Source organism: Malus sylvestris, chromosome 7, assembly GCF_916048215.2.
Source record: "Malus sylvestris chromosome 7, drMalSylv7.2, whole genome shotgun sequence".
In the NCBI taxonomy this organism is placed as follows: Eukaryota; Viridiplantae; Streptophyta; class Magnoliopsida; order Rosales; family Rosaceae; genus Malus; species Malus sylvestris.
The window spans coordinates 29,612,622-29,633,053 of NC_062266.1; the positions used below are offsets into that span (position 1 = coordinate 29,612,622).

At 35.2% G+C, this 20,432-nt stretch overlaps 3 protein-coding genes across 5 annotated transcripts; 1 reads left to right on the top strand and 2 right to left on the bottom strand.

The window, feature by feature from the left end:
- Nucleotides 1–691: 691 nt before the first annotated feature.
- Nucleotides 692–2,562, bottom strand: LOC126630416 (alcohol acyltransferase 9-like). The gene has a single exon (XM_050300542.1). It carries the CDS (start codon nucleotides 2,347–2,349, stop codon nucleotides 973–975), a length of 1,377 nt encoding a protein of 458 aa, XP_050156499.1. The 5' UTR covers nucleotides 2,350–2,562; the 3' UTR covers nucleotides 692–972.
- Nucleotides 2,563–16,420: 13,858 nt separating this feature from the next.
- LOC126630423 (trihelix transcription factor ENAP2-like) lies at nucleotides 16,421–17,695 on the top strand. Of its 3 annotated transcripts, none has more exons than XM_050300552.1 (2): nucleotides 16,421–17,307; nucleotides 17,501–17,695. In XM_050300552.1, the coding sequence occupies exon 1, from the start codon at nucleotides 16,569–16,571 to the stop codon at nucleotides 17,292–17,294; it is 726 nt and encodes a 241-aa protein (XP_050156509.1). In that variant the 5' UTR covers nucleotides 16,421–16,568; the 3' UTR covers nucleotides 17,295–17,307; nucleotides 17,501–17,695. The 3 variants fall into 3 exon arrangements, with proteins under 3 accessions (XP_050156509.1, XP_050156510.1, XP_050156511.1); XM_050300553.1 differs by having other exon boundaries at nucleotides 17,484–17,503; XM_050300554.1 differs by having other exon boundaries at nucleotides 16,423–17,238.
- LOC126630426 (LOB domain-containing protein 21-like) lies at nucleotides 17,661–18,575 on the bottom strand. Its single transcript, XM_050300557.1, has one exon. It carries the CDS (start codon nucleotides 18,319–18,321, stop codon nucleotides 17,788–17,790), a length of 534 nt encoding a protein of 177 aa, XP_050156514.1. The 5' UTR covers nucleotides 18,322–18,575; the 3' UTR covers nucleotides 17,661–17,787.
- Between the last annotated feature and the right edge of the window lie 1,857 nt (nucleotides 18,576–20,432).

Here is a 20,432-nt window from a genome sequence, read left to right on the forward strand (position 1 = left end):
AATATGGGCTTTATTGCTAAAAAGAGCTCTAGTGAGCTGAGTTCTCATAAGATAACTCATGCAAGGACAGGGCATTGGGCCTTGACTAATATAGAAGGATTGGAACGCAGAATTCGAATCAAACAAAAGCCCAAATAGGTTAAAGCTCACTCAATTCTAATTGTACGCTTGAAAAAGCTAGGTTATAACACTGCCACTCCATCTGAGATAACAGATTGTGTTTGCTGCTTCTCATCCAACTTTGAATCGCATTTTTTTAATTAGAGTAGTTTAAAATATCTTAACATGTTACATCTTTTAGCCTTTCGGTCTTTGCAAAAGCACCTTGCCTGCCGAATTATTTAGGTACCAATTTGACGAAAGAAAAAAACACAAAGATTACGGTCTATTTGATAACTATTTATTTATTTTTATTTATTTTTGTGTTAGTGATATAGGGGAAATAAATAGAGTAAAAAAGGGGATGAAGAAGAGAGAATGAAGGATGGTAGAGAGATGTATTACAAGACACAAAAAATAAAAACTAAAAACTAAAATCTATGTTCAATTCTTTTCACTTTCAAAATTTTGTTTTCATTCCTTCATCTTTATTTTAAGTTGTTTTCCTTATATACATCCCACATGATCTCAAACACTAAAATAAAATGCAAATTATTATCAAACAGATCCTCCTCTATGTAGTACAAATTCATACAACCATCTAAGTGAGCAATCTTCTATTTAAATATGTTGTTCAACGTGTTCGTTAATACCTTTAGCATCAACATAAATTGGATCCAACGGTTCTCATCGCACATTACAATTTACCACTTCGATTGCATGCATTTCGGATGAAAACATTAGAACAGTAAACCCTAAACCATCGCTCTCTCGCTCTCTCCAATTATACAAGTAAAAAAAAAAAAAAACCTATACAAGTCAACGGCAGTGAGGTGAGCAAAAGAAAGAGAGGGAATCGAGTTCTACAGGTCCTCATGAGTAAGGACTCTTGACCAACATTTCGTACTTTTCAACTGCACTTGTGGGGACCGCCACCATGACCTTCACAGATTCCCCCCGATCATCATCACCATCGTTAGAATGTCCAGCTGGCAGAAACAGGCAGTACCTATCGCTGCATATGGGACCAACGTGCACCGGCTTCCCCATCCCAAAGTCAACCCTCTCCAGCCCCAGCCTCGACCACTGCGACACGATCAGCACCCCCACCGAGTCCGGACAAGCCCTTCCCCCCTCCCCGCTCACCGACTCCACCACCCTCCGCACGTGCTCCTCCCCCACCCTCTCCTTTGCGCGCTTCACCAGCTCCGCCGCGTGCCACAGACCATTCTCCGCCAGTTCCCTCGCGCTGCATTGCGCGCACCCCAGCACGAACGCGTTCCCGTAGTATCCGTCGGGTAGACTCGGCCTGACTCGGTCACGTACGTTCACGCTGAATAAAATCTTTAGGGTTTGGTTTGGTGGGAGATTCAATGCTCGAGCCCAACTCCGCCATACGTGACCGGATAGGACCTCAAAGGATGTGTACGACGATGATGACTCGGTACTGAGTCGACTCGTTGACGCAGCGAGTTTCTTCAGCTCAATTAAATATTTTTTATGGAATGTGATCGAGGTGGGGGTGAGTCGTTCGTTGGCGAACCGAGTCACGAAGTTGGAAACGTCCGGGACCTTGCTGTACTCGGGATGACTCGCCGCGTTGGTTATTCGATGATGACGTGGATTTAATGCATGATGTACTGGTTGTGGGTCCAGAAGGTGGCGATCCCAAACGGGCTTGGGTTTGAACTCGCTAGTGAACCCGCGCTTCCCGGTTGCCAGCTCGGCAAACGAGTTGAGAAACTCCGCGCTTCCGATCCCGTCGCAGACGCAGTGGTTGAATCCAACGCCAAGTGCCGCCGCTCCATCTTTAAGCCACGTCAGTTGGACAACGAGCGGCGGGGCCCCTTTAAGTACGTCAGCGACTTGTAGCGACAATAGCTTCCTCCACTCGGCGACGTAGCGCGGAGCACGCTCAAAGTCAGAGACTGCGACATTGTAGGAGACAGCTTCTATGAAGACTGCGCCCTGAGCCCGACAGACCACTTCAAGACTGGAGCCATCGGGCTTGGGGTGCACTCTGCCTGCTAGAGGGTAGTAAGGCACCAAAGCGTGAGCCAGTGCAGCCTTGACGCGCGACGCGGTCGAGATCTGATTCAGTCCCGGGCAAGGAGTGTAGACCAAGAGGTACTCAATGGTGAAGCGGAGGAAGAGCTGCGAGTCGACGGCGGAGAGGTTGAGAACGCAAGTCGGGGTGGGATCGGAGGGGGTGACGACCACGGCGTCCTTTACACGGAGAGAGCTTCCCATATCCTCAAGTATAACGATCAAATAATTGAAGAATTTAATTAAACCGTGAGTTTTGCGTATTTTTGGTAATGTGAGGGGTAGAGGATTTAGGGTTTGTGGGTTTGCTTTTTCCAGATGAGCAATGTATGAATATATAAGAGACAGAAAGGAATTTGGTGAATGTTTAAGCAACCCAGGGCCATGTGTATGTTTGCTGTTTCGTTACTGTGAAAGATTTGCGCAAGATTCTCTGGGTATACTTTACGAGAAAAAATGAATAAAAAAACAAAAAACTATTGTTCCCTCAGACTGATAGCTCTCTCTCCTACTGAGAGACTGATAAAGATGACTTTTTCCAACTAATCACTTAATCAAATACTTAACAAGTGTAGTCAATGATAGAGAGACTAAGTTTAGTGATGATTAAATTATGGAAGTTCTAACGAAAAGCTCACAGTACTGTTCATTTTAATGAAAAATCATATTTTTATACAAAAAAATCAAACCTGATACTATTCATTTTACAATTTATTTTATCCTTATCGTTAAAACTCAAAGTTTTCAAGCCATTTTCATTAGTTTTCCTTTAAATTATTACTTAAATGTTGATTAATATGTTTATTTTCCATTGGTAACATATCATTTAGTTTACAAATTTGATTTATTTAGCATTATCCCAATTTGTGTGATAATATTATGAGAAATACTAGGAATACTCTCTAAAAAATGGAACTCTTCGTAGACTTCTATGTCACCTCATGCATTTGCATGAAAATTAACGTTAAATATGATGTGATAGAGAAATTATAAAAAATCTCACTTTGAAAAAGTTTATTTAACCTTTCTCTAATATTATTAAACACTTACAAATCGAATTGCAGAAGTATATCTCACCAATAGTACCATAGAAGTAGGTACAATAACAGTTGCGTCCGTGAACGACGTTACAAATGCTTTATTGGAAAATAGAGTTTTATGAGCTTTTTTTGTGAAGAATCTCTAATTAAACTAATATACTTGAATTTGGCATTACTAGATTATTACTTGACTTAATATACATAAATCCTAACTAAAATCTTAATTATGGTTAGGTTTAGATGAATTTTGTGCACGTTTAGACAGGTATTAGTTTGTGTGGTGTTCTGATTATTCGCTAATGTATGTTTGAATTTAGTTATAACAACTAGGTGTTTTAAATAATATTTTGGGAGGTGGAGGGAACTGATGGACGTGGAGACTGATATCTGTCCACTTCATGTCTGCGTTATCTTATGCAAAAAGATATTGATACAATCATATACCAATATTACGTAAAACCTGTTTTGTGTGGTTGGACATCAAGATGAAAACTGGCCTTTTGGGGACTTTTGGCTTTTGGGGTGGGGTCTATAATTATAAGGCAATTTTAGGATTATTTCTCTCATTGTTTTTATCATTTTATGGTGAGAATTTTAACGAAAAGTTCTTGATACAGTTTATTTTAATTAAAAACTATATTTTTACACTAAAAAGTCAATTATGATACTATTAACTTTACCCTTTATTTTGTCATTTTCGTTAAAACTCAAAGTTTTCAAGTTATTTTCATTAATTTTCCTTTTTATGGTAGATATGATTTCCAAAAGACAAAGTATTGTATCGAACATATTTTAGTGCGGGTGAAAACCAAGCGAGACGGGCAAACTTGGCTAATACTTTAAGGATTGTATTCGAAAATAGATTAGTCGCGTAATACAATAATTTTATGTGTTAAATATAGTGAATTATTCAGTTATAACTCATATTATGTCCCAAACTACACATTGTCAATTTTATCTGCCACATATAATATATATATTTGAATTTATTAACTTATCTGCCAACTCAAAGTGAGACAATGAGAAAGGTGCACATATTCTTTGTTCACTATGTATTAGTGTTTGTAGAATGAAAATGATTTGTTATTTATTCAGCCTTCGGGGTGTATTTTGGCTCATTTACCTCAAGTGTATAGTAATGCTCATCACTTTACTTATTATTATTAGATGTGTTTAAATTTTGAGATTGTGAATCATTTATGGGGCATTTTTGTTGATTGCCCTGAAGTGGTAGTATTGCTCATTAGTCACCACCCTTAACTGGTGGTAATGCTCACCACTCTTAAGTGGTGGTAATTATTATTATTGAATGAGTTTAAATTTTGAAATTTGTGTCTATTTACTACGTAGGTCTCAAAATTTAAACGCATTCAGTAATAACTAGAATGATGAGCATCACGATCACTTGAGGATTCCCATTTCAGTTTTAATTGATTAGTAAATTGCTCAATTGAGTTGGAAAACAATACGGACGCTGCACATGAACAGGAATAATGTTGTTTGTGTAGTTATCATTTCGTTCCTCAATTGTTTATGTAAAGCAAAGCTACTACATTTCAATATGTATTTTTTTTATAATACATTTCAATATATTTTAAAGCTGGGATTTAAGTACTATTAAATGTAAACTAAACATTAATTTAGAGGGCATCAATAGGAAGCATTGTGCCTATCACATATATAATTGACTTTCTTACCAGATTATAAGCATTCTAATTGACAAAAGTACTAAAAGTTCACATATATAATTGACTTTCTTACCGGATTACATTTAGTCTATTCTTACTCATCAGTCTAGCTACGCATTATCACCGCTAAAGGGTTATTTTAAGTCTTGTGCCAACGGATTAAACCACAAACAGATTTTCTTTTCTCTATTTAGTTGGAGTAAATTTGAAACAAGATCACGGACTACTCTATGGAAAACAAATTGAAACGAAAAATGTGCCTTGAATTATTCTCTTGAAAAGCTAAATGAAGCTCACTGGCTAGAGCCTAGAATCTTAATTAGATACAATTTAAATATATACTTACGCTTTTTCTGTGTCATATATCTTCTGACATAGGCTTGCTTTAGAGGATGTTCTCTAAGTTTGCTGAACCTTAAAGAAAGCGCCCTAATTCCTCGGGTTTCCCTTTTAGAAATTCCTCCTCAGATATGGACTACATGAAAAAAAGTTGATGAAGTCAGCTGTAGATTTGGTATTGATGCCAATGCATCTTATGTGGAGGATGCCGTTAGTTTTGTGCTCGTCTACTCGGTTGGTCGATTGTCACTCTCCCTTTGGTTTAAATTGGTCATGCAGAACATATACTTGCTTGGATATGCACATAAAGTTGGAGACAGAAAGTTTAATTAGTCTCCCTTTAGAAACAGTCACCTACAAGCTAAATAGGGCTTAATTCATCAAGCATACGAACTCGAAACTTCATTTATATAAATAGAAATAATTATATGATCGCCTATTTTATGTATTATAAAAATACGATAAGATAAAAAAATCATAATCGAGTTGAAAAGGAAATGAACATTATATGGACATAAGTATTTTCCTTTTACAATATTATGAATTAGTACGGGCAGTGTGCTTATCCCATTGATGAGAGATGCCATGAGATGTCCACGGAAAGTCATATATATTGAATAGGGAAATTTTAGGGGGATTATAATTCTGTACCACGTTTATGTACTATCTGATGTGACAAGTGATGTGTATATGCTATGATAATTAATAAATTTATCTAATTGAATGTTGATTTTATGCATTACTTATCGCATGTGATGTTCCCTAGCATTACTCGTTAAAATTAAAATAATTTTCAAAGTTTAGGAAACTAAAGGAAGGAGGTAATGCATGCCTACCCCAGTAATTATTAGGATTCTATTTATAGGGACTAGAAGTTTATTTCTTTGAAAGCTAATTATGCTTCTATTATTGATTTCTTGCATTCTCTAAAATTGGTGCCTTGGCGGTTGAAGGTGAAGTGGAGGAATTATTTGCATTGAATTTTCCAAGTTTATTTTCAGTCTTGTCATATTTATATGAATGATATCAAATTGTCAATGCTCTAGCAAATAATGACACCTCTTCTATTAGTTTTGTTTGAATTCTTCTCCTGTTGTTATATGCCGAATTATCATCGACTTTATGTGGGTCTTTCAAGCTACAGCTTTTGATAGGTTTTTTATTTTTATTTTTTATAATTGTTATTTAGTTTGTTTGTTTTTATGGCTTTCTTTCGTTGTCATAATTAGGCTCATGCTCTTTTTGATATATTGTATTTTTCTTTCTATTAATGAAATTATCACTTAGTCACTTTCCATGATAGCAATGTTGGAGTGATACTTACTTTGTGATCTTAATTTAAAAAAAAAAAAAAAGGATTCCATATCTACAATTTGATTATGAACAGATGGTGGATGATCTGATCTTGTTTAAACAAATTCGTAATCTATTTCTGCCCTTTACTAGTGAATCCAATCTTATAAACAATTTGTGGAAATGCATCTAGCCATGTGGTCCATGTCATCTTGTTCAATAAAGTCATCAATATCATCCCTTCATGTGTTAATAAGAAGACTATCTACTTGAATCATATTTTGTTAATCACATGATATGACAATTAATGGTTCGATTCATTGTTTAAAACATTAAAGGTAGATATATCCATCAATCGTAACACCATATAATTCACAAAATATAATCTAAAAATATAACCTCCTAGCATTTCTCTATTACACAATGTGATTTCCATCTTATTTTTTAAGAGTTGTATTATTGTTTGTGACCTGCCCTCTGACTTTCTTTTTTTCCCTGGTTCTATAAATATGTTTCCCATATACTTTTGACTTAAAAAAAAAATTGTAATTTAACAACAAAATAAGTCCGCCCCCAAAGGATAATACTTGTGCTTTTTTTTTTAATAAACTCATTCCCCACTTGCAAATATCTTCTATTCACTGTAGAAATTTTATAATAAGAACTGTTTAATTTCTTAAGTTTCATTTGAAGATCATTCATTCGAATCAGAGTTCGATTAGTCATCCAAATGTATTAATAAATGGATGGTTCATCATGAATATGTTACTCAATACTTACATTGTTGATTTTTTTTATATACATTTGAATCACTAAACGAACACCGATTCAAATTATTTTTTGTAGGAATGATTTTCAAATGAATCTTAAGAAATTGAACAGTTCCGATTATGAAATTTCTACGAGAAGGATACATTATTCGCTAGAAGGAGAATGAGACCATCTCAAAAGGGATGCAAGTGTGACCCTTGAACAATAATTAAGGGTATTGAACCTAGCTATCTACTATAATTATATGTAGCAGTGAGATATTGCTTACGTAAACGAAAGGATAAGATCGTATGGATAGGTATATGAGTAGAATTATAATTTTATAAAGACTTGTTGGCATGAACCCTTAATTATTTGTATGAATAATGATTCTTAAACATTATAAAAAAAAATATTCATAAAGCAAGTATGAGATTGTGCGTATGTTTACCTTTTTATAAGACCAACTTTGCAATTAGAAGTGATTCGTGAAAGTTAATCTTGTTTTGTTGCAATTTCATAACTACTAGCATGTACACGTATTCATAGATAGAAAATTTTCATAGTTTTGATTAAAACAACAAATTTTCATAGTTGAATGAGAATTGATCTCCTCGCACTTTATGGTTTCAAACCTAAAGATACAATAAGTCAATGAAAATAATGGACATAAATAAACATAATTTATAATGCATCAGTACAGAAAAAAAGACAGTGAGAATCATTTTCCTAGTTCGATTATATGTTTTGGCCTGCCTTTTAGCTAGTTCATAGAAGGACAAATTAATTTCTCATTCCGATGGTAAGAAAACAAAATTAGAAATATGCGGTATCAGGTCAGCTGTAAAATTGTTAGGTAGCTGGGTGTAGTGTGTGTACAATAAGTCATGCATGACTGTGCTTGATACGATGATGACCATGACATTACCAAAGAAGCAAATGCGCCATGGTCAAATCATGACCTACCACCGACCTATTAATTTCTTCCTGAAAGATGCTCTGTGATCGCTCGGTGCAGTACTATCTCAGACTGAAAGAGATGGGAGATGGGAGATGGGAGGGATGATAGGGAGAGAGAGGAATACGAATCCCTTCAGCTTAACTTTTATTTAACTTATTAGGTAAATTACATAAGTATAGGATAAAAGAACAGTGATAATATAAGAAAATTACATTCTTATTCGAATGAGCGGTTTAAAGTTGTTGTAACGCCGGGAGAGAGGAATTCTCAGGGCGAGTTTGAGCCTCAAAGGTGAGGAGGTGGGAACGAAGATCAGGAAATTCCAGCAATGGGGAAAATTGAAAACAGCAGTGACAAACATCGAATAATCAGACCCCAACATAATCCTAACCGGATTAGTCTATACTAACATTTATATATTAGGTAAAATATACAAGTATGAGACTAGTAAAAGATAGTAAAGAAGAATTCTCTTTGACAATAGAAGACGATTGGATTCTTATTTGAATAACAATTCAAATTTGTTAGAGATTTCAATAATACATATATAAATTATTATTATTACAATTCAAATTTGTTAGAGATTTCAATAATACATATATAAATTATTATTATTATTTTGTGTGTGTGTGTGTGTATATATATATATAAAATATATGTATAGACTTGGTGTTGCATTGTGCAGCATATGTGTATGTATAATAGGGAAAGGCTACTGCTGCGGTGCGCAGCAAGCCTACAGACGGCAAGGTTGGATTTCATTCAACCTTTGTATATTTTGTTGAATGGTTACAACTTTTAGTTAAAAGACATGATGCTTACTCAAATTGTATGAGTAAAATTAAAGATGTAATAAGTCGTACCTCAAAGTCATCATTCGGATTATTCTCTATATTTCTATATTTACTCTAACAATCTTAAAGTGTTATTATCGTCATGGAGAACAAGTCTGATAACATGACTTTGAAGATTATCAATCAAGATGTCTACAAGCTAGACAAATTTGATGGATCAAACTTCACCCGATGGAAGGACAAGATGCGTTTCATGCTTACTGGTCTAAATGTCATATATGTGTTGTACCCGAAATTGGAGCCTATTCGTGAACCAAGTGACAAAGACTCGGACAAAATAGTTGTCGATCGAAAGAAGCGTGAAGAAGATGAATTGGTATGTCGAGGACACATCTTGGGCACATTATATGATCGCTTATATGACCTGTACTCACACATTCAATCTCCAAATGAAATTTGGGAAGCACTTGAACACAAGTACACAACGGAGAAAAAAGGTACCGATAAAATTTTAATGTTCAAATATTATGAATTCATTATATTTGATAACAAACCCATTCTAGACCAAATTCATGAATTATTGGTCTTGGTCTCAAAGCTTCATGAACTTAAAATAGTTATTCCGGATCATATGATAGTTGGGGCTATTATGGCAAAATTACCCCAAACATGTAATAACTATAGAAAGAAACTTCTACACACGGTGGAAGATATTAGTTTGGAGGATTTGCAAAAGGGTATTCAAATTGAAGAGGAAACTCGAAATCGTGATAAGAATTTTGCAAATCAAGATTCCTCTAAAGCTCACATTGTCGAAGGAAACAAATATAAAAAAAACTTCAAAGTCAAAATTGACAAAGGGAAGTTTAAGAAGATCAATTCCAACAACAATCAAAATAAGCAAATACCCCTTATAACCCTAGTGAAACTTTGCATAATAATTCTGGTAGGTCCGTTGCATAGCTTGAGTATGCTAATGTAATTAGAAGTTTAATGTATGCCATGCATTGTACCAGGCCAGATATTGCATTTGTAGTAAGTAAACTTTCTAGATACACTAGTCATCCATGTACTGCTCATTGGAAAGTAATAAATATAATTTTTGGTTATCTTAAAAGAACTATTAACCTGAGTTTAACTTACTATGAGTTTCTAGCAGTACTTGAAGGATATTCAGATGCAAGTTGGGTAACAAGTGCTAATGATAATAAGTCTACATCAGGGTGGATTTTTAAAATTGCCGAATGAGCAATTTCTTGGGATTCGAAAAAGCAAACATGTATAACATATTCAACTATGGAATATGAATTTATAGCATTAGCCGCAGCAGGTAAAGAAGCATAATAGATTAGAAATTTGTTATTGGAAATAGAGTTGTGGCTACAACCAATGCCATCCATTTCTTTATAATGTTATATTGAGGCTACTTTGTCTAGAGCATACAATAAGGTATACAATAGAAAGTCTAGACATATTAGCTTGAGACATGAATATGTCAAGCAATTAATAATTGATGGAGTTATTAATATTATTTATGTTAAAACAAGTAATAACTTGGCAGATCCGTTAACGAAAACACTTTCAAGAGCTTTGGTAGTTAGTACATCTAGTGGAATGGGGCTAAACCTTTTACTGAAATTTAGCCACCAATAATGGTAACCTGACTTTCTTTAGAACATCACTAGTTTAAAAGTTCAATGGGTAATAACAAGTTATTGTTAAGTGGTTGTGAAAGTACTGAAAATTAATATATAGCTTATTCCAGGATGATCAGTGCAAGACTGTTACGTTTAGGAGGATGAGTTTTGTCACTTAATGAGGTTATTTGTAGTTATGTCTATAGTAGCAGGGACATGGGAATGAACCTCACCTATATGAACATAAGAAATGGTGCCACTTCTACCAAAAGTTGGGTTTTCTCTTGTAAATGTTTATGAAACCAGGATGAAGCACAAGGCCATAATAGTGCTTAATTATTTCAGAAATTTCTTTAAGGAAATAAGACATAATCATGTGTGTAGTGATTCCGGTTTTAACATAAGAATAGGTGGTTTAAACTTAGGTCACCATCGCATTCGTTATAACTTTGAATTACTTACACTAATTAAAGGTTTAATTCGAAAGACACCTTTATTGTATGCATGATTATATCGGTATGTTTGTGATTAATTATAAAGAGAGGATTGTTAGTATATTATTTATCATATTATTGAAATTGGGAAGGATTGTTAGAGATTTCAATAATACATATATAAATTATTATTATTATTATTGTGTGTGTGTGTGTGTGTGTGTGTGTGTGTGTGTGTGTGTGTGTACTTGGTGTTGCATTGTGTAGTGTAGCATATGTGTATGTATAATAGGGAAAGGCTACTGCTGCGGTGCGCAGCAAGCCTACGGACGGCAAGGTTGAATTTCATTCAATCTTTGTATATTTTGTTGAATGGTTGCAACCTTTAGTTAAAAGACATGATGCTTACTCAAATTGCATGAGTAAAATTAAAGATGTAATAAGTCAAAATTATTTTCTGAAAATATTAAATAGAAGACATGTCTTTGGATCAACACTTTTAAGAAGAGTTATATATCTTCAACTAAAATGAAAGGGTTCGATGAACAGGTGCTTTAATGCCTATAAATACCTATTGTGGCATAATGTTTCATACACAATTTCAGAAAATAATTTTGACTTATTACATCTTTAATTTTACTCATACAATTTGAGTAAGCATCATGTCTTTTAACTAAAAGTTGTAACCATTCAACAAAATATACAAAGGTTGAATGAAATCCAACCTTGCCGTCAAATTAGGGTTTGGTTTTTTTTTTTTTTTTTTCAAAGGTTTGGAGTTTTTTTTTTTTTTTTTTTTTTGTGGAAACAGGTTTGGAGTTTAGGATGTCCAAATCTACAAATCTACAAATCATTTCCAGTCATTAATGGCTGCTCTTGCATTATTGAGCGGCTTACTTTCATAATCTTTTCTTTTCTAACACAGTGACACAGACTAGGAGCCTCAAGAATAAATTAAAAGTGAAAAGGTTAAGTCAGAAAAATAGGTCAAACTTTGTCCCTACGGGAAACAAAAAGATGCTGTCTGATATCTCCTCATATCCCTGTAAAAAGGGAAAAGGTTTAGACCGAGATAATAACTCCTACACGAGAGATCAAGTTCTCTACTTTTTGTTAGCTTCAATGGATATGCATGGATCTGCATGCAATGCATGCTTTTCACAGTCATGCATCAATGTCGATCGGCTCGGAGAATTTCCTATAGGCATCGATTCTTTGTCCAGCTGGTTTGTGATTTAACCCTTCACTTCTTTTCACAAAAAAGCCAGACCAAGACAATCTGCTTAAAGGCGATTTTATTAGTTTGCACTAAGATTGTTTCTTTTTAGGGTTTCGTCGTGATACGGAACGTTTATTTTGGTTTGATTTAACTTGTGATTAAGGGCGCAGGTCAGTCATCATTTTCCACAGCAGTACCCTAAGAGCTGCGACTGGAAAATTGGAAATATATGTTGAGTCGGCATCGTCATAAATTAGTCGGCACTGACGGCAAAATCTTTGTCCATAGGTACGCTTGTGGTCATAAATCATAATGGTGGTGGGATATGGGTACTCTTTTGAAGTCAGTGCTCTGGATGACTTTTGTTTTGGCATGGAAAATTGTTGAAACAGTTTAATATTCGTTAGAAATCATATTGAACATCAGAGATCTCAATCACCATTTAACAAAGTTAGATCACAACGTTTTTCTGAATTTCTGTCTTACAATGTCAATGAGGTGGCTATAGATCGCACACATTAATTGCATATTTGCTACCAACTAGCAATTTTGTTTTGGGAGTTTGTTAAGGTACGTCAATTCTCCAACTGGGGCAATTTCAGACATAACATGCAACAACGACAAACCATTATCTTATTAAGTGGTGTCGGCGCTATGAGTACTAGAACGCATTTAGTTTTGCATCAAGTATTCTATTAGCTCCAAGTAAACCATGTTTTCTCTAACTCTTTGAAGGATTTTTTCTACCCTTTTGCCTTGAGCCTCTGTCTCATAATCGTATTTTCTAATCAGAGCATATGTAGGTCTTTATTCACATGTCCAAACCACCTTAATAAATTTTCTCTCATCTTATCTTCAATTGCGACCACTCTTACTTTATCTTGGATATCCTCATTGTTAATCTTGTCCTTTCTCGTGCACGCATCCAACGAAGCATTCTCATCTCTGCTACACTCATTTTTCTATGTGTTGAAGCTTGACCGCCTAATATTTTGTGTCGTAAAGCATTGCTGACCTTATTGTCGTCCTATAAAATTTTCCCTAGTTTTAGTGGCATACGACAGTCGCATAACATACCGGATGCACTCTTCGACTTCATCCATCTACCTTGTATTCTATGATTGAAATATTCATCCAATTCTCTGTTCTTTTCAGACATTGATAAAATTTGAGTTTTAACATTTGTACATATAAACCACTTCTCGTTTGTAGGCGTCCACATGAACTAATTTTGTGACATTAATAAAATGTGTGTCGTAGTGATCTACAATAAAAAAATCAACTATCATGTGTGTGCGACGAAGGTAAATAACAAGCAAAATTAATAACTCAGCGTATGTTTGTTGTAAACAGGGATGTAATTAACCACTTTAGCTGGAGCAAATATGTTCCTTAATGCACTTGAGTTTTGAATCGACTCATTGTTGTTTAGATTGGTTGAAAGTAGAATATCACTTTTGAAATCTAAAGTAACCTATAAATCATTTAAGAGCATCTCTAAAAGATATGTTAAATGTAAAACATCAAAATGATATTTGATGACTTATATAGCAATTTGACATTTTGCATAAATTTTTTCTCCACCCGATATGTTAAATAAAAATGTAATTCTATAATTCCTTTACCTATTTGTGGGATCCAATTATTGAGACAATCAATCAAATACTTGGAACACACAACATCATTTATTATGAATTTCATCCCATCTATTAAACAATTATTAAATAAATTTGATAGCAGCTGTCAAATATGACAACATAAGGCTTTGCCTTCAATTGCCTCAGAGTGAAGGCACAGCTGGAGAAAGTTTACCCATTTTTATTGTCATATGTCTATGTGGCAGTTTTGACATCTTCTTTAACAATGCTCTAATTTGCTAACTCCCGATATTTTGATCAACCATGACGTTAACGGACAATAAGACTATATACACTTGACTAGGGACCTTCAAAGTTTCAAAGAACTTATGATTCAAATGTTAAAAATACATGCGTATGCAACCATACCGTATTACCATGGCAATTGTAGCAATCAAATTCAATCATATAAACTCAAGTAAATGCCATTTGCCTTTCACATGTACATTAAGCTGAATCAATTAAGATCAATTACAAATCATTGACTAACATGGAGCACATGTACTCCCCCCTTATGCATCAAACTCTGAATTCTCTCGTCGCAGTTTGGATTAGTTGACAATAGAATATCGTTTTATTGAAGAACAAGACAAAAAAATAACTCAATTTATGTTTACTACAACATGTATAACCTGGGCCATGAAGAACCAACCCCAACCCAAATCAATCCAATGGGCAATATCCAGCTTACAAATCAATCCAGGAAAACCAACCCCAACCCAAATTCCTGCCCAATGGGCTTAAGCCCAAGAAGCCCATTCCCAAATTGAACTCCCTAAGCCCATTTCTCAACTGGGGATTCAAGAGCTGTGATCTTCATACAGGTGCTTAAGCCCCATCCCCTCCGAACCAGCTAGTCACGTGTCTTGTTTTAACGTTCTCGTGTCGTGGGAGATTATGCATAACGCAATTGGCTCATTTGCTTATCGTTTTAGAATATATAAAAACCCAAACTCGTTAACGAATTCTTACTTGTACTTTACTAACATCTCTAAGTTTCTCTCGTCAATCGAACATCAAATTATAAAGCATTAACAACAAATAGAACATCTTAGTTGTATTTAACTAGCATCTCTAAGTTGTTCTGTGGGGTTGCCCATAAATTAACCAAGTTTGCCGTTTCTATTGGCAATGAGTTTGTATGGTTAGAGAACCCTCCTGAGTTCATTCAGAACCTCCTCTACGAAGATTTCTCGTAGTTTCATTCGAAGTTAATAAAATATCGAGGTTTCATCAAATAAAACAAAACAATAAATAGAACATTGAGAAAAGAGATTGAAAATTAAAGCATTAACAAAAAATATAAAGCATTAATAAATAATAATTATTTATTAATTTTCATAAACATTTCCGCATAGGGATGAAATTTATTACCAAATTACTGTATCAACCGAATTGTCAACGTTATACTGATTTTATGCTAAACTTTTTGTGCCAGTTGGTATTGGCATGGTATTATACCGAATTGAAATTTTGTAGTACGGTATTGCTATTCAATATCATTACTAATAGTATTATCGTACCATACCGAAAAATATAAATATATATTATACAATTTATATATATAAATAACTATATAATATTTCAATAATTTTAGTAAAAACCCATCATTGCCTCTCATTCCTTCGACACTTTCTCTCTTCGACACTCTCTCATTCTCTATAGGGATTGGTGTTGGTGTGCTTGCTACCTATGGTTTCTTACAGCAGGAATTCTATTTGGGTTTTCTAATTTAGGCAACAATATATGAGATAAAGTTATAAAAATAGAAAAAAGCAAGCGTTTGGGGCTTGACTTCGGTTGAAAAAAAATAAAAAAATAAAATTTTGGCCCAAAAAGTGATCCAAAACAAAGAGACAATTATTATCATCATACAATGTCAATCGAATTATTTGACATACCGACATTCGACACACCAAAAGTTTAGCACGGTAATAGTACTAAATTTTGCTATAACAAAATTTTGGTATGGTAATTCATACATAGGTTTTGGTAGAGTAATCGTAAATGAAAACACCCCTATTTTTGGGGTAAGCCAAAGAGTGAAAATTGAACAATATTTGGCTACTCAAAGATGAGTAGAAACTCCTACTCAAAATTTGTGCTTATGATCAAAACCGTTTATATTATAAATCACACTATAAAGATCATCTCTACAAAAAATAAATTAAAATCAAGATCGTTTAGTCAATCTATTGTAGCAAATGCATAAATAGTTTGTAATACTTTTACCAATACCGTTCATTTGTTTTTAAAAAGTTTGATGACTAAACGACCTTAGTTTTAATTTATTTTTTGCAGATGCGATTTTTATATGGTGATTTATAATATGAACGATTCTGATTATAAACACAAAGTTCTATAAATTAATAGCTAATAATTTTGAAAAATTTTGAGTTGGAACCTACTCATCTTTGAGTAGCCAAGTGTTGTTTGTGAAAATTAAAGCAGTCGGTAGTCCGTCCAACGACAATTGGGTAGCTGACGTCACTGCCGGCAGATTGAACGGCCAGATTCCATATCCTTCTTACTCCGATATTTTCCTTCGTCTGTCGATCATTACCCGCATCGACAGCTCCCACTTCCTTATCTCTCTCTCCACCACCTCCGGACCCGAACCCGTCCCTGTTCATGGACCGCCGAACCCGTACCCACGCCCCGGCTGGCCGCGAGGACTGTTGGAACGAGGCTGACACGGAGGCACTAATAACGGCCTGGGGCGACCGTTACGTCCATTTAAACCACGGCATCCTCCGTCAGAAAGAGTGGAAGGAGGTGGCTGACGCCGTTAATTCCACTCAAAATGGCGGCGTCAAGCCGTCCAAGACAGACGTCCAGTGCAGGAACCGCATCGACACGTTGAAGAAAAAGTACAAGCTGGAGAAGTCGAAGCCCGGCCCGTCCAAGTGGCCCTTCTACCGCCGCCTCCACTCCCTAATCTGCTCAACTCCCTCAAACGCCACCGTATCTACCGAATCAAAACCCCCAATCCTCGCTCTCACTGGCAAATCCCCCGACCCAAGTCCTTATCCCCTCAAAGGGTCTCGCCGCGACGACGGTGGTGATGAGGCGGCGGGGTTATCGGGTGGAGCGGCGTGCAGGGAATTGGCGAGGGCAATTTCGAGATTTGGGGAAATGTACGAGAGGATTGAGATTTCGAAGAGGAAGCAGATGATGGAGCTGGAGAAGCAGAGAATGGAGTTCGACAAGGAGCTCGAGTTGCAGAGGTTGAATATGTTCATGGATGTTCAGGTGGAGCTCGGGAAGAAGATGAAGCTCCCAAAGTACTCACATGCTTCAGGTGCCGCCATTGCTGAGAGCCTCATGAGTAGTTTCTTGGTTATATTTGACCGTTAAGAATTACTGCAATGTAAACAATTATAACGCCTTTTGATAACTATTCCGTTTTTCGAATTCTAGATTCTCGGTTTCTTCTGTTTGCTTGATAATAATTTTGTTTTTCGAATTTTAGATTCTCGGTTTCTTCTAGTTGCTTGATAGGCCTCTGGTTATGTTCTAATGAGATTGTGTGCTGCATAACTTTAGCAGGGAAGAAATCGTAGGGAAGAAATCGTAGAAGTTTCGGAAGGGGGACACGAATTCATATGCAACTGAGACGTCAAAGCGGCGGTGTCCCAAAATAATGTGTGATTATTTGTGCATGAGTAGTTGTTTTGCTTGATAATTATTGTACATTATGATTCTGATTTCCGTAGAGTAATATTATTTGTCAATAATCACATAATCCCTCCTTCCCATTTCTTTATTTTGATCAGAAATTAAGTCCACACATTTCAAATTACCAACAAAGAGAGAGAAAGAGAGAGAAATTTAGAGAGAGAGCATGAATTCACAGTATATATGAAGGATAGCTAAAATCACTAGCTTGTCCATGCTGGCTGATCAAATCAGATGAATTCTGGCAGAAATTGTTACTATTTAATCCACTCCAAGCAGGAAATCCAGTGAAAGTAGCCTCATCTAACATGGCACAACAAGAAGAAGAGCACGACGACAACGAGGGCGAATTCTTCGGAGCATAGCAAGCGAGACGAGCTCGAGCAACGGCCAGATCATGCTGCAACTGAATCATCTTCCTTTGCAACATCGATATGGCGCCAATGCAGCCGTAAACAGGGTCTCTCAGCCTCGCTTCTGCCTCGTAGGCCAGCGAATTCACCGTGTCCTCGCGCTGATCCTCGGGGACTTCGGTTAGGATCTTGCTCACATTGCTCGCCCCGAACACTTTGTGAACTTGGGCGAATTTTTTGGGATCGTCGGAGTGGAAATAGGGTGCGAAAATGCAGGTGGGACTGCATCTTCTCTTCAGTGTCTTGCAAGCTGCGCAAGAGGAGCTTGAACGGGGCTCATGACTTCCCTTCATGGCTTCACCAATTAAAAATTCTACTTTAATTCCTCTAATGACTTATCTCCTTTCCATCACATGCATATATATAGCCTTGTACATATGTAATAAATGGTTAGTTTTTACCAAAAAAAAATAATTATAAATGGTTAGTTCGGAAACGATGAACAAAATTTAGTGACATGTTATTTATATATTTTTAACAAGGGACGGATCTCGTGTATGACGAATTCGATACCAAATTAGGCTGCACATTGTATGGTTTAGCCGAACTCTCTCACCCCTAGTGTAAAAATATCGATATACTAAAAAAAAAAAAAGAGTGGATCTGTGACACTACGTTTTTTTTACATAATTTTTACATATGTTTTTGTGGATCCCATTTTGTAATTTTTTTTAACAATCCGAATTGTCTATCATTTAGAATATCGTTCGTAGATTATCCTTACAAAAAATTAGACAAATTCAAAACCATTAAAACATTCATTTGTAGTAAATAAAATAAACGAATATGATTCTATAAAGAAACCCTAAACCCTTAATCAAACGGGCATATGGTTTCAAATTTTAATGATTTTTGGTAGACATGATATTGAGGCAAGACCGAAAACATAGACGGTTCGAATCGTTGAAATATATTTTTACGGAGTGAGTCCCAGATAAAGAGTATCAAACGTTATGTAAAAAATGATGTCACGACTCAGTTCCTTTTTAACAATACTAATCCATGTCCGTATTTTATAAATAATGGACTTCAAGCACAAAGAATCTATGTTCAGATGATATTCAAAATTCAAAATTATGTTTTAGTTGATTGGAGTGTGATGCAAGTTGCAGGGTCCTAAATTTGCATGAGCTATTTTGTGGTTCAAAATGAAGTTTTTCAATTCCATAATTCAATATTTATTCATTTAATTGAATGAAATTAAAAAAAAAAAATCGAAAATAATTGAAGATGGGGCACCATCATGATTCTGCGCCATTGGTGGCTATAATGGGAAATGATGGTTCATCAAAAGAGGATGGGATATCTCACTTGACAGAGTGACCAAATTTCAATTGAAAAGTAGATTAATCACATATCAAGAAAGTTGGATTCGTCCACAGGATGGAAAAACGGTGCAAAAGATAATGGATACGTAAGAAATTAACTTGGATCTTCAGTGGATAAGGATCCTCAATTCACTAGTAGAATTGTTGATTTATTGAATTTCATTCTTATGATTATAATCGTTCATATTATAAATTTTTTTGTAAAGATCGTTGGATTTGTTCACAAGATAAAAAAAGGGAACGGTGCAAAAGATAATGGATTTGTAAGAAATTAACTTGGCTCCACAGCGGATGAGGATCCTCAATTCACTACGTGGTCAAATTACCGGTTACAGAACTTTATGTTTATGATCGAAACTGCATATTATAAAGATCTTTGTAAAGATTATATTTGCAACAAAATGAAATTGTTTAGTTGTCGAACTGTATAAAAACAGATGGACGGATTTAGCACAATTATTAAAAACTGTCTATTTATTTGCTACAATTGATTGACTAAATAACCTTAGTTTTAATTGATTTTTATAGAATTGATCTTTACATAGAGATTTATAGTATGAACGGTACCGGTTATAAATATGAAATTGGCTACTAAATAAATTGAGGAGAAATTCGTCCTCAATCTTGGAGAGCCAAACATTGCTCAATTTGAAATTAGGAAAGCATCGCCCTAACATCATTTTTATTTGTGATTAACTCTTTTAACATAAAAACTTATCATTACCCATCATAATATTCTCATACCCGAACTTTTAAAGCTTACCAACTTAAAGGTCCGCTTGATATAAAGAGAATGTACATGTGAAAATTTGAGGAATAAAGATGAGTGGACAAGGGTGGAGGGAGCAACAAAACTAGAAAAGAAAGCCTACTAAAAAATTATTCTCGATTTTTCTCATGTGTAACATTTCATGTTCAGCTCAATTTCCGTCACTCCTTGTTCATTCCTACATACTATAAACACACGCAAAATTAATATAGAATATTAGACTGCAACATTGATTATGTGAGTAATATTAGAAAGAGAAAAATTATAATATAGGACTGTAAACGAAGCGCTCTTAACACTTGAACTA